Here is a 14309-nt window from a genome sequence, read left to right as displayed (position 1 = left end):
CTTGCCGACAAAGGTCCGTATAATCAAAGCTACTGTTTCCCCAGTAGTAATGTATGGCTGTGAGAGCTGGACTATAAGGAAGGCTGAGTGCTGAAGAATTGATGCTTTCGAACTGTGGTGCTGGAGAAGACTCTTACAAGTCCCCTGGACTGCAAGGAGGTCAAATCAGTCAATCCTAAAGGAAATCAACCCTGAGTGCTCCTTGGAAGGACAGATACTGAAGCTGAAGCTCAAATATTTTGGCCACCTAATGCGAAGAGAAAACTCCCTGGAAAAGACCCTGATGCTGGGAAAGACTGAAGGCAAAAGGAGAAGGGGACAGCAGAGGATGAGATGGCTAGATAGCATCACTGATGCAATGAATATGGACTTGAGCACGCTCCGGGAGAGAGCGGAGGACAGGAAGGCCTGGCGTGCTATGGTCCATGGGGTCACGAAGAGTCGGACACGACTTAACGACTGAATAACAACTCTGTTGTCATCCAATGGTCCAACTGCCTCCCTAGATAGTTTCTTGCTTCTGATATATTTAAAGGATTCTTTATTATTGGCCTTGATAAAGTTAGCAATAAGCGCCTCAAAATGCTTTTTTGCATCTCAGAGAGCTTTGGCTATTGGGCGGTACAAAAATGAAATAAATAAGTAAATAAATACATTTCTTATTGTCTGCTTGCAGCTTGTGCTCCCTTTTGTTTCCCTCACTTGGTCAAGCCTTCCATTTTCTGAAGGAAGCCCTCTTTTCTCTAATAGCTTCCTTGACGCTGCTCATTAACCACGCCGGTGATCTCTTGGACTTGGTGCTGCTACCTTTCCTAACCTGTGGTATACATTCTAGGTGAGCTTCTATTATTGTGGTTTTGAGTAACCTCCAAGCATTTTGAAAGGATTTAACTTTCTTGACGCCCCCTTTCAACTTCCTTTCCACCAGTTCCCTCATTTTAGAGAAGTTTCCTCTTTTGAAGTCAAATGTGACTGTGTTGGACTTCCTGGGCAATTTTCCACTTAAATATATATTAAATATATAATATAAGAGAACAAGGAAATGAGAAAGGAGCTGGACTCACGGTCCCATTCTTTTTGTGGTAATAGCTGAGGACAGGAAACCGTCTCCCTTGGCGGAAGCGGGCGCTCTTCCTCAGGGCTCCGTCATCAACGGTGGCTGGCACAATGACAACTGGTGGGTAACTGGGGCAGGTCCCAAAACCTTCATTGACATAGCTGAGCCTCCAGGCGCCTGTCTGGGAAGTGGGGTCAACATCAGAGTCTGTTTCCTGTAGACTTTACAGGACAAGGAGATGAGTCAGGTCAAGGGCTGACTCTTAGGGTGAGATTGTTTGCTCTGTTTTGAAGGGAAGGGAGGCATGTCTGTGGGGAAAGGATGCCTTGGTTAACTTTGGGGGGGGGTCTTCAGAGGCAGAATCCTGGTCTATCTCTGACAATACAACTTGTAGATCACATGAGCTGCTGAAGAGGTACTTGTGGGGTAGAGGCAGAGAGAGGGGGTGCCATTAACTTGGGAGGAAGGGGAACAGAATGGGTGAGGGATTTGCATCCAAGCTCACACACACACCTCCAGCCTTCTTTTCTTGCCTCCATAAATGTATAGGTCTCGCTACTCACATCTGAAACTATTTGCTGATAGTACTGTTCAAGTACGTGAAGCTGCCACCCATTTTCCAGCTTCATGCTTTGGGGTCTGTAGAAGAAGGGGTACATCATCATCACTGAGTCCACGGAGGAGAGGGCCTGTTGGAAAGAAGGGCAGCGAGTCATCTCGGGATCAGCTAAGGCCTTGCCCAACCCAATGGTGGCTTCATTGACTCCCAGGACCACAGGATACCTTTCTCCTTCAAGCCATCTTTTACCTGAGCACCAGGTAGCTGCTGCTGTGCCTGCCCTGGGTTCATGCTGGTCTTATTAACAACATGGAGGGGGGCAGCAAAGGCTTATTTCCCCCCCACTGCCCCAAAGCAGGATTGAAAACCCCAAATTTGTGCTGCTACTCCTTGAAATGAGAGCTGTTTGTAACAGTTACGGGCTGGGCAAGAGCAGGATTCTCCTACACCCTGGGCCACCCCATCCTGCCCACCTATTTTTCAGGCCTCCCCACTTCTTTCCTCTTTAGTGCTAACCCACAGAACCAGTATGGCTGTGAGTCTCTGCTGTGATTTCACAGAAGGCAGATTCACAGAAGGGGTCCTGGAAGGCAAATTCACAGAAGGAGTTCTGGAGGCAAAGTGCAGCTGCCTAGCAAGGTCAGCTTTTGCTCTCTTTTAAAATAGAGAACCAAGTTTCTAGTCACTATGATTGCAAAGGTAAGCTTGACGGTGCATGGGCAATGCCTGCTGACATCTCAGGAGCCAAAGGGATAGGGAATGAATAAGGTGGGGGGGGCCTTCAGTGTCCTGCATAGCCCCTTCTGTCAAGTGCACACAGCCCTGCAGGACAGCGTGGCCTTCTTGCGTAGGCAGCACGGGAGCTTATGTGCGTCCCAGAGAACCCTCTGAATTGCACCTAATGCACAGCTCTGGCTGTGAGAACTGGGTCCTGAGGACACACTAACTGTTCCTGTCATGGCTGTCGTAGCCCTTCAGCGATGTCCCGATGGTGATACATTTGAGGGGTTAATTGTGCCTAACGAGGAAAAAACATGTTTTCTTCTTGTGCTTATCTTTCCCTCTGCTGCCTTCCGATATTATTTGCCTTTCAACAAGGACATCCAAAGGCAAACACTGCCTGGCAGGCTAGCGGTGGGCAAAGGAATGGGCTATTGGCAGACCATGCCAAAGCACCAGAGAGCCTTCCTGTTGCCCGTGGGATGTCGGCCAGGTCACACTGGGTTTGTCCTGCAGCCCAGGCAGTCACCAGAGAGGATGAGGCAAAGCTCCCTGAGGGGGCTGCAAGTGCCACCCTTCCCCTGCCCTATCTGTGAGAGTCCGTGTGGGGTTATGGCTGGGTGTCAGCCTCGGCCTGGTTTCAAATCCCTGCTCAGCCATGAAGCTCGCTGGGAGACCGTGGGCCAGTCACTGCCTCTCAGCCTAGCCTACCTCACTGGGGTGTTAGGATAAACTTTGGGGGTGGGGAGAAGAACCACATATGTTGTACGGTTTTGTAAACCACTTTGGGATTTGTGCAAATGAGAAGCGGTATAGAAAATAAATATTATTATTAATAATAACATCAATAATGCCACCCTGATCTCCTTGGAGGAAGTGGGAATATCAATGCGATGCAATGCGATAGCTGGCAAGCAGTGTAGCAGAAGTGGCCCCTTGTGCTGAGTGGCGGTGTTGGAACTCCCCGTTCGTTTGTTGCTTTCTCTCTTCTCTCCCATTGCTGGAGGGGAGAGAAACCTTAAAGCACGTTGCGGCCTTCCGCTAGGGCACCAGTCTGCAGCTAGCTTCCCCACAGCCCAGGTTGGCAAGGGAGTGGAAGAGGAGTGGGCCAAATCCCCCCCCCCTCAGCAAAACAGCCTCCTGCTAAGTCCCCCTGGCTCAGAGGCAGATCGGCGGCCCCCTCTTTCTCTTTCCCAGTTGGGGTGGGTAATTGGGAGCCAGGTGGCGTCAGGCGTGGGGCTGGGTTTTGCCTGCAGCTGCTGCTCTGCAATCTCAGGAGAGCCATGCCGATGGTCAGGGACTCCAGGGGCTCAAGCTGGGCCCTCATGAGCGAAGGCTGAAGCTGGGGCCCAAGATATTTTGCTGCCTGGCAAGATGGCACCCACCCACCCCGCTCCCGTTCCATGTACAAAAACAAACCAGACTGGCAGTTGGACCTTCCTTTAACGCTGGCCCCAGGACAGCGTTGCCCACGACACCTAAGAGCAGCAGGCTAGCCGAGGGGGCACAGGACAGACTGTGCCGTGGACTCCGTTCTCCCCTGCAATGCCTCGCCCTGCAGCACCGCCAGTGCGGGCTGCTGGCTCTGATGTCAGTGGGGCAGTGAATCCGCTCCGGGTTTCAATCAGAATTCTGAAGGAGCTATCCTGGTTAGCCCCCTTAGAGCTCTGACTGAAACCTGGAGCGGATTCGCTGCCCCACTGACATCAGAGCCAGCAGCCCCCGCTGACTGCCACCTGAGGCAGCCCCCTCACTTTGCCTAATGGTCAGGCTGTTCCCGGCTGGGGGCTTGTCCAGGCTTGGGACTGGGGCGCTCAGGCTTCAGAGCCCCTTTTAGGCACAGAAAGGAAAGTAAGTGTGCGTGTGCATGCACACGTCCAACATCAGCCTCTGCACGGTTCTGGCTGGGCTAGTCCAGTCTTGATAGGGCCCTTGCTCGGTCCACCTAGCAGACTCTTCTGGCTGCGGGGCTCCCAGTTGGCCAACGTGCATCTTGGGCAACTGACCTCAGGCACCCCAGATGGGACAACATCCAGTTCCAGCCTAGATTCAGGTTCAGCTGCCCACAGGCCCCACCTGGGTTTGTCATCAGCCAAGTTTTTAAAAAATGCCATTAAAACAAATGTCTTAGGGCTTCTTCACACAGAGCTTTTATCCTAATATTGAGATGGGTTCCTCACAGAAGTTTGCGGGTCCTTTAGATGATGTCGTCAACCTCCAGGGCGCCTCCCACACTAAATGACCTCTATTCCTTTTGTGAAAAGATCGGAGATAAGGAGCATCTCTACAACAACCTAAAGTCCCGCATCTAAAGCAGGGCTTTCTGCTTCGGTTTTAAATGCAGGATCACAACGGACTCCCTTTACACGCACTTCCTTCCCCTTGCTTTCCCCCTCCTTTCCCCCCTTATCTGAGTTTTCCATATGTTTCATTACGCAGCCACTAGATGGCACTGGGGTCTAGCTCCTCTTATGGCGGAGTTTCCTCTTTTCACAGAGGGAACTCAAGCGGAACTCAAGTCCTGTAATTTGATAACTCGTTATCTTCAATCTTTTAAACAATGGAATAGAGGTCATTTCATGCAGGAGACACCCTGGAAGTGGACAACGTCCTCTAAAGCAGGGGTCCCCAACCCCCAGGCCGGTACCGGTCTGTGGCCTGTTAGGAACCGGGCTGCAGTAGGGGTGTGCGAAACCCCCTTACCTTGGGTCTGCGGGGGAGGGGGGCGATCTGTCCCCCCCCCCCCAGAATCCTCGCTGGCCCCAGCCAGCTTGGGCCGCTGGCGGACTTCTGGCAGCTTGGACGCAAATGGCATCCGCGTAGCAGACGCCATTTGTGCCCCTGTTCTTCAAGTAATAGGCTACGTAAATCTTTATGTAGCCTATTACTGCAAAGAACAGGGATGCAAATGGCGTCCGCTATGTGGACGCCATTTGCATCCCAGCGGCCGGAAGTCCATCAGCGAAACCATCCTGCCTGGTCCGTGGAAAAATTGTCTTCCACTAATATTCAGCCTTTTGGGAATGAAGTGTAGAACTGTTGCGTTGATATAAATGATTGTTTTACTAAATTGTAAGATTGTATAATAGATAGTTCTTTAAAATAGAATACCATTGGAGGTTGGGAGATGTTGGAGTTTATTTTTCTTTTTTCCTTTCTTTCTTCTCTTTCTGTTATTATGCTGTCCTAAATAAATATTGTATGGATGAGAATTGAAGTACTGAGTAGGTTGTTGGTAATTCTGGTAGCGTTTATAAAGATAAAATAAATAAAATATATTCAAAAAAGAAAGAAAGAAAAATCATCTTCCATGAGACCAGTCCCTGGTGCCACAAAGGTTGGGGACCGCTGCTGTAAAGGACCCGCAAACTTCCATGAGTAACCCATCTCAATAGCAGGTTAAAGGCTCCACATGAAGAAGCCCAATGAGCTATCAAATTACAGCACTTCAGTTCTCCTTGAGTGTCCCCCCCCCCCCCCCGGTGAAAAGACGAAAGGCCGCAATAAGAGGAGCTAGACCACAGCGCCATCTAGCAGCTGTATAAGGAAACATATCAAAGACTCAGATAAGGGGGAAAAGGGTGCGGGTGAAGGATGCGTGTGTAAAGGGAGTCCGTTGTGATCCTACATTTAAAATGGAAGCAGAAAGCCCCATTTTACATACGGGATTTTAGGGTAGTGTAGGGATGCTCTTCGTTACATCTTTGCTTCCGTGTAATGATGGGGGGGGTCTCATCAAAATGGCTGCCCTTGATGGCCCAGCCTGCCCCCTGGTGGTCCTTTTAAGCAACCACAAATCTTTTTCCTTTCCCTTCCAAAGGTTTAATCCACAGCTGGAGAGGACCAGGGGTAGAAAGGATACCCATCCCCTGCCTCCTTTCCCCAAGGAATGTGTGGACTGGCTGTGGATAACATGCACTCTGCACATCTTCAGAGGGCGTTCCCTTCAATAATCCTGTATAGTATGGGCCGAATTCCAAGGAAGCCAGGCAGGAGATGTGTTCTGCTCACCTCGATGGAACTAGCAATATTCAGACATTCCTCCATTCCTGGGATCTCCAGCTGCAGAACTTTCAAGTCCTTGCATTTGAGAGTGATGGTGCCGGAAGTGTTTGCAAGCCTGTGGGGAATATCGAGAGACGGCAGAATGAAGCAGGGCAGGGGATCCAGGCCCTGTTCCATCATGCAGGAGCTGCTTTGGGGGGCGCATGCAGCAGCTGGTGGGTTGCAAGCAGAAAACCCCAAGCTGTGGCAGAAGAGGAGGCAACGGGTGAGGCATGATGCAAATCCTCTCTGGCCACAGTCCCAAACAGTCACTCGCTCGGTTTGTGTCTGAGACAGGCAGGAAATCACGTGAGCAGCTCTCTGGGGAGAAAGAGCGAGAAGCATCAAAAAGCAAAAGCCTGTTGTGGTGGGTTTATTACCCCCTTTTGAATCCAGATTAAATTAATCTACAATCACCACCACCTCTGATTCTTATACACAACAGGTGTTCATTAACTTGCCTGCAGGTTTATATGCCTTTGCGAATGGTCCCTATGATTATTTTACAATTGAACAAAAGTCTCACTGCCAGTATTTTCTGCATTTCACTCCCCTCTGACCTCATGGCTACTGTTTTTCCCCCTTCTACCTACACCAATGTGTATAAATGCCTGCCACGTCTGGATGACATTCTGTGCAGCCGATGTTCCATGCAGGCGTGCTCACGCTATAATAGATGAACTGGACTTTAAGGTACGAAAGATGCAGCTTGGCTGTTTTTCCTGCAAGAGGGTAACAGGGCTATCCCTCTGGAAATAGTTCTTATACAGACTTGCTGTATAGGCACCACGCATAAAAAAGCTAGAGATGTAGCAAAAATCTTCCTACTTTTATCAGCCTGACGATGGCCACATCGACACCCACTCAGTCAAATATTGTTAGGTGACCCTGCAAGGGATCTTCCATATCTTCTTCCGTGGGGCAGTTTTTCCCCACAAGGAGAAAAAGCAAACTGATACTTAATTAGCAGTTATGTTGACTAGTGCCTAAATCCCTCCCCCACCCCCGCTCTTTGCATGCAAGGGGGCTAGAGGTTTTAACATATGTTGTGATGCTGTCATTTCAAGAAAGAGTCTTGAAATATCCCTGGGGGTCTTTAAACCGCGGTTGATCTCCAGCTACCTCTGCAGATGAAAGCACCAGCTTCTGGCCAAGTTGCCCTGTCCCAATATCTTCACTTATGTGGGGAGAGGCAGGGGTGAGGGAGAGGCACTCTGTACATGCTCAGATACACAATACCATTATTACTTCACCCATTCTAGTACTGAACACAGATTCTGGACTGAACCCTGGTGAACTGTGCTTCAAATTGTACCCTCTTGGGCTCCCCCTTTCCACCCAATCTGTCCAGCTCTGGCAAGTTCTCCAAGATAGGGCATGGAATGCAGGATACCTTGCAGATGTTTCTCCCTGTCCGAGCAGAGCCCAGAAGGGAACAGCATGTCTGTTCCTGGCATGAGAAAGGCCTTCCGGAAATGTGGGGCCTGAAATTGTCTCAGCCCCCCCCCCCCATCCCACCCCCAGTTCTGCAAAGAAGCAGTGCAAGCTAAGGGGCAAAGGAACTGCCAACCTCTAAGCAGCTGTGCCCTCTGCTTTGAAAAGGGGTTAAAAGGCAAACCTGGTCTCTCGAGGGGAGCCGTTAGTCCGGGAGCTTTGATACCAGCTTAGATTCTGAACACTGGGCGTTACAGGAAGGAAAGAGGAGAGGTTAGTTAGCATTGTGCCACAGGTGCAAGGGGTTAGCTTGGGGACCTCTGTTGTAGACTTCAAAGTCTGTTTCCGACTTCTCCGGCAAGAAGCCATCCACTCTGCTTAGTTGGGGATCAAAGAGCCTTGCATGTTCATTCCAGGGACCTGCACTTGGAGGATCGCAACCTTTCTGCCACAACCCTGCTCTCGTGCCTTTCACAGCAGCCTGAGATAAAGATGTTAAGCAGATGATGCTTTTACCCATGGCTTGATCTGCAGGCCAGGAGGAAAGAAACATCACCTGCTGAATTTCCACACATCAGACTCCAGTTGAAAGAACACAGGAGAAGGGCCAGGAAAAAAGGGTGGCAATCTGACCTTTGAGCAGGAGAAAGGAGTAACTCACTATTATGGGGTGTACACCTGCCAAGTCCCAGAAGAGGAAGATTTGGTCTCTTTCCTCTGATTCTAAAGCACTTGCTTCTGACTTCACTATTTAATTCCTTGGGAAAGTACACTAGAGCGTGTATGCTAATGTTTGTATTGGCAGTATCATCTTTTTGCTGCTTAACAGTCCATTCCTTTCTAGTCCAGGCACCTCTTGCTTTAGTCTGCAGTCAAGGGAGTTAAGGTCTGCAGACGTGCTAGCTATGTTTACTTTGTAAAGCGGCCAAGGCCCTCGAAGTTCACCTTGCAAGGCTTTGATCTGAGCACAGGTTTCAGGTTTAGCGGGCCTTATCTTAACTTGCAAAATAGCTGAAGTTTTTTGGGGAGAGGATGCAAGGACCTCTGATTTGATATAGCAGCTAAGACTCCACAAGGTTCATTTTGGTTAGGCTGTAGAAACTAGGCGGGGGGGGGGGGATGGGGGAGCCCAGTTTGACATCATGCAAAGGGGGCATCAGTGATCCCCGTAGGAAACTGTCATAAGGAGTGGAAGTGATGCTGGGAAGATTATTCACCTTTTCTCAATGGCATCCACATTGCGAATAAGAAGCCACAACTCGATCTGGCTCTGCTCCCCACTTCCTCCTGTCTGGGACGATAACAGTAGGTGATGGCTGGTGATGCAAAGTGTCCCCGTAACTGGCTGGAGTCCTGGGCACAAGAGAACCACGTTGTCCACCTTGGTGGTCTTGATCAACTCTGCAAACTCCATGGCAGGGAGAGGCTGTGCCTTGCCAGGGCTCTCAGCACAGTTTGGATCCAGAAAGCCCTGGACAGCTGATTGTAGAGGAGAAAGAGTCTTTCAGTGGAATCAGAGGCAGGGAAGCGGCTGAGGCTAAGGACAAAGCAGCATTTAGGGAGGAGAGAACTTTCCCCTTCCTGTGTTTCAAACCACACAAGAATTATTTGTCAGATGTGCCTATATTTCTGGTCAATTTATGGCTTCTATGGAAGCGCTGTTGTAAACAATTAAATGGACATATATACCAGCTATGCATGTCACAGGCAAAAATTCTTTTGCATAAAACAAAAACAAGGGAGGGGGGGTTGATGCCTATTTTACCTGTGTTGATGATGTAGCTATGAGAGATCAAATAATAACCACCACATAAGCACTTAAAATACACTGGTGTTGGGGTTGGTAGTTTAATCCTGAACATATCCAAGGGGTTTATGAAGCCCGAGTAAAAAAATAATAATATCATAGTAAATATTTTATTATTTATATAGCACTTTTGAATATTCAAAGCCCGTTACATACATTATTTTGTAATCCTTACAATGGTCCTATAAGATAGGCTGGTATTATGAGAAGTGACAAAAAGCAATGCAGAGGGTAAGTGGCCTGGATACCAAGTCCTTTTAGGAAAGGATGAAGAAGCTGGATATGTTTAGCTTGGAGAAGAGACAATTAAGAGGCAATCTGATAGCCATCTTCAAATACATGAAGGGCTGTCAGATAGATGATGGAGCAAATTTGTTTTCTGTTCATCCAGAGGGGAGGTCACAAACTAATGGGTTCAAATGACAAGAAGGGGGATTTTGACTAAACATTCAGAGTATCTTCCTGATGGTACACGCTGTTCAACAGTAGAACAGTCTCCCTCAGAAGGTGGTGGACAATCCTTTGTTAGAGGTTTTTAAGCAGTGGCTGGGGAGCCGCCTATCAGCATGCTGAAGCAACAGATCTCCCGCACCAGCTAGGGCTTGGACTAGATTATCTTCAGGTCCCTTCTATCTTCATATTGCCAGGAACTTCCTCAATTGGAGTGCCGACTCTTAGGTGCACCTAAGAGCCTACACCTTAAGCTGCAATCATAAAGACACTTACCAGGGACTAAGCTCCGTTAGGATGGCAGTGTCAGGCAGCCATCGTGTGCATACTTACTTGGGAGTAAGGATGCTTTCAGATGAGGCTTTTATCATGCCATCCCCCTGCCTCTTTATAGAATTTTATGGGAGGCCCAGACATCGTTGTCTTCCATTCATAGCCCTCCTGCGTTTTCCCACAGTTTCTTCCTTCTTTTTCCTTAACTCAGAAAACCTGTTAAGAAGAAAAAGATGCAATAGCTGCTCAGTGTCTTCTCACTGGTCACACTCTGAGCCCTCCATCCAGAAGCATCCTAGAGATGTGAAGGCCCAGGGGAAAATGGGAAAATTCAGAAAAACCCAGTTTTTTGGAGTAAGCCCAACTGAACACAGTGGGACTTACTTCTGAGCAAACACAGAATCATAGAATAGTAGGCTTGGAGGGGGGCCTACAAGAACATTGAGTCCAACCCCCTGCGCAGTGCAGGAATCCAGGTCAGAGCATCCCTGACAGGTGGCTGTCCAGCCTCGTTTTGAATGCCTCTAGTCCAGTGTGGGAAAGCCCACCACCTCCCTAGGGAATTGGTTCCATTTACATGCATAGGATTGCCCTGTAACACAGGGTGGGAAGAGGCAGGTAGGGATGTGATATAGGGGCTAAGAGTGCAATCCTATGTTCATTTACTCAGAAGTAAATCCCATTTAGTTCCTTGGGACTTAGGGTGCTTTAGAGATGTAAAATTTCCCAAAATTGTGAAGACATGGAAAAAGAAAACCCATGGGGTGGGGGAGGAAAATTTGGGGAAAATGGAAAAATAAGCAATGCTTATATTTTAAGCACTCTTTAAAGATCTAAAGTCACTTTGTTGCTTTCAGACCCCAACTGGTACCCTCCATATATTTTGGACTTCAGCTCCCATCAGCCTCAGGCAGCAAGGCCAACGGTCAGGATTGTTAGGCATTGTGGTCCAAAATATCTGGAGGGTACCAGGTTGGGGAAGGCTGCTTTTTCTGAATTTTTTCCAAGGACCATTTTTTGTTTTTTATTGAAAAACTGAACAACTTTGGATTATGAAATATTTTCTTTTAGAATTTAAGACAAGGTGTTTATATATTGTTACCAAGCCTTTACTCCCACAGAATGATTTCTAAAAACTATGTAATAAGAACACTTTTACAGAAAGACTAGAGATGTAAAATTTCTGGAAATAAGCTATAAGGGAAAACGTGTTGTTTTTTTTTAAAGATTCCCAGCATAGTTACTTCTTCCATTCTTTATTAAAATTATTAATCTAATTTATCTTTTACTGATAGACATTTAGGGTTGCTCCAAGTCATGCTCAGTTTCCCAACATGTGACTAGAGTCACCATATGGAAGAAAATGTGCATTCTTGAGAGTTTGGGTTTTGTTCTACAGAGCCCTGTGTTTCTGAGCTTGTTCTGGGTAGAAGTTGTAGCAGTCAATTAATGTAATTCTTATCTAAAACCTACACGTGGAAAAAAACCCTGTAGATTATCCTGCCACTGTCACCAGATGCAACTGAACAGCTTGTGGGTTATCCCACCTATGTTTCTTTTTTTTTTTTAATTAACTTTGAGGCTTGGGTCTGAACTCACTGCCATAGTTTTTAATAAAGTTCTCTGTTAGACCTCACCACTAGGGAATGCTGTCTCAGCTATAAAACCTTTTAACTGCTGCCACAAGAATAAACCCTCTCTGCCTAAAAGAAACTCAGTTGCCTGGTTCCTCTGGTGTAGGCATGGGACTGATGCTACTAACAGAGACAACCTTTCAAAAAAGATGTCATTAACAGAAATTATTTACAAAAGTGAATAAAATGTCACTCTTCAAATACAAAGTTGAGATTGCTTAAAGGTTCTTAAGTTAAATATGGTTGCTTACCATTCCTAAGCTGACTCTCAACTAAATAAAATCTCGATAGCTTTTCCTTCAGATCAGATTTTTCTAAGCTTCACCCAACAAACAGGAACATCTTTAGGAATTTCCCTAGGCTTTCTTACAAATAGGAACAGATGCTGTACACTAGTCTTTCTCTGCCTCCAGTTCTTCCTGCTTCTTATAGCTTCTAGAATGATTTAGATGTTTCAAGGACTACTTGCTGAAGTTTCCTCTGATCAGATCTAAAACAGAAACCTAAAATACATTATGTATAATTGGCTTTTCTCATAAAATTATCATATTTGGTATATTACATTTAAAAGTCTAATTTATTCAGACAATTAAAAATTTACTGAGTTTACCTTAAAAGTTTTAAAATATAATGATAATTTATGAGCAAACCAAGTTATACGTAATATAACTTTAGGAACATAAAAGCTGTTTTATGTTCCTAAAGCAGCATTCCCCAACCTGGTGCCCTCCAGATATTTTGGACTACAATGCCTAGCATCCCTAGGCAACGAAATCCATCCCAAAGAAAAAGAAATGCAAGAAAGCCAAGTGGCTGTCTGATGAGGCTTTACAAGTAGCTCACGAAAGAAGGGAAGCGAAAAGCAAGGGAGAAAGGGGAAGATATACCCAACTGAATGCAGAGTTCCAGAGAATAGCAAGGAGAGACAAGAAGGCCTTCTTAAATGAACAATGCAAAGAAATCGAGGAAAACAACAGAATGGGAAAGACTAGAGATCTCTTCAAGAAAATTGGAGATCTCAAGGGAACGTTTTGTGCAAAGACGGGCATGATAAAGGACAAAGAAGGCAGGGACCTAACAGAAGCAGATGAGATTAAGAAGAGGTGGCAAGAATACACAGAAGAACTATACAGGAAAGAGCTGAATGTCCCTGATAGCCATGATAGTGCGGTCATTGAACTTGAGCCGGACATCCTAGAGAGTGAAGTCAAGTGGGCCTTAGGAAGCATTAGTAACAACAAAGCTAGCGGAGATGACAGTATTCCAGCCGAGCTATTTAAAATCCTAAAAGATGATGCTGTTAAAGTGCTGCATTCAATATGCCAACAAATCTGGAACACTCAACAGTGGCCACAAGACTGGAAAAGGTCAGTTTACATTCCAATTCCAAAGAAGGGCAACGCCAAAGAGTGTTCAAACTACCGCACAATTGCGCTCATTTCACATGCCAGCAAGGTGATGCTCAAAATCCTACAAGCTAGGCTTCAGCAGTATGCGAACCGAGAATTACCGGAAGTACAAGCTGGGTTTCGAAGAGGCAGAGGAACTAGAGATCAAATCGCCAACATTCGCTGCATCATGGAGAAAGCAAGAGAATTCCAGAAAAACGTCTATTTCTGCTTCATTGACTACGCTAAAGCCTTTGATTGTGTGGATCACAACAAACTGTGGCAAATTCTTAAAGTGATGGGAGTACCAGACCACCTTACCTGTCTCCTGAGAAACCTGTACGAGGGTCAAGAAGCAACAGTAAGAACCAGACATGGAACAACCGATTGGTTCAAAATTGGGAAAGGAGTACGACAAGGCTGCATATTGTCACCCTGCTTATTTAACTTATATGCAGAGTACATCATGAGAAATGCCGGGTTGGATGAATCAGAGGTCGGAATTAAGATTGCCGGGAGAATTATCAACAACCTCCGATATGCAGACGATACCACCCTAATGGCAGAAAGCGAAGAGGATCTAAAGAGCCTCTTGTTGAGGGTGAAAGAAGAGAGTGCAAAAGCTGGTTTGAAACTCAACATTAAAAAAACGAAGATCATGGCATCTGGCCCCATCACTTCCTGGCATATGGAAGGGGAAGAAATGGAAGCAGTGACAGATTTTACTTTCTTGGGTTCCAAGATCACCGCAGACGGTGACTGTAGCCATGAAATTAAAAGACGCTTGCTCCTTGCGAGGAAAGCTATGGTAAACCTAGACAGCATAGTAAGAAGCAGAGACATCACCTTGCCGACAAAGGTCCGTCTAATCAAAGCTATGGTTTTCCCAGTAGTAATGTATGGCTGTGAGAGCTGGACTATAAGGAAGGCTGAGCGCCGAAGA

At 46.8% G+C, this 14309-nt stretch overlaps 1 protein-coding gene across 7 annotated transcripts in view; it reads right to left on the bottom strand.

Moving 5' to 3' along the window:
- Window positions 1–14309, bottom strand: part of LOC146338188 (myotubularin-related protein 9-like) — a 33172-nt gene that overhangs the window by 14993 nt on the left and 3870 nt on the right. For 2 of the 7 annotated variants that reach the window (XM_084816072.1, XM_084816075.1), the window contains exons 2-7: window positions 10405–10560; window positions 9032–9293; window positions 7999–8058; window positions 6348–6456; window positions 1621–1746; window positions 1065–1238 (exon numbers count right to left, since the gene is read on the bottom strand). In XM_084816072.1, coding sequence (XP_084672198.1) covers window positions 1065–1238; window positions 1621–1746; window positions 6348–6456; window positions 7999–8058; window positions 9032–9228 — 666 coding nt within the window. In that variant the 5' untranslated portion in view covers window positions 9229–9293; window positions 10405–10560. Of the gene's footprint in view, window positions 1–1064; window positions 1239–1620; window positions 1747–6347; window positions 6825–7998; window positions 8059–9031; window positions 9352–10404; window positions 10561–14309 lie in introns of those variants that run through there. The other 5 variants (XM_084816073.1, XM_084816077.1, XM_084816071.1 and 2 more) reach the window with 3 other exon arrangements.

This window comes from Heloderma suspectum, chromosome 10, assembly GCF_057233095.1.
Source record: "Heloderma suspectum isolate Gila_16-S chromosome 10, 16-S_ref, whole genome shotgun sequence".
In the NCBI taxonomy this organism is placed as follows: Eukaryota; Metazoa; Chordata; class Lepidosauria; order Squamata; family Helodermatidae; genus Heloderma; species Heloderma suspectum.
Note: the sequence above shows the minus strand (reverse complement) of the source record. Positions and strands in the feature narration are given on the sequence as shown.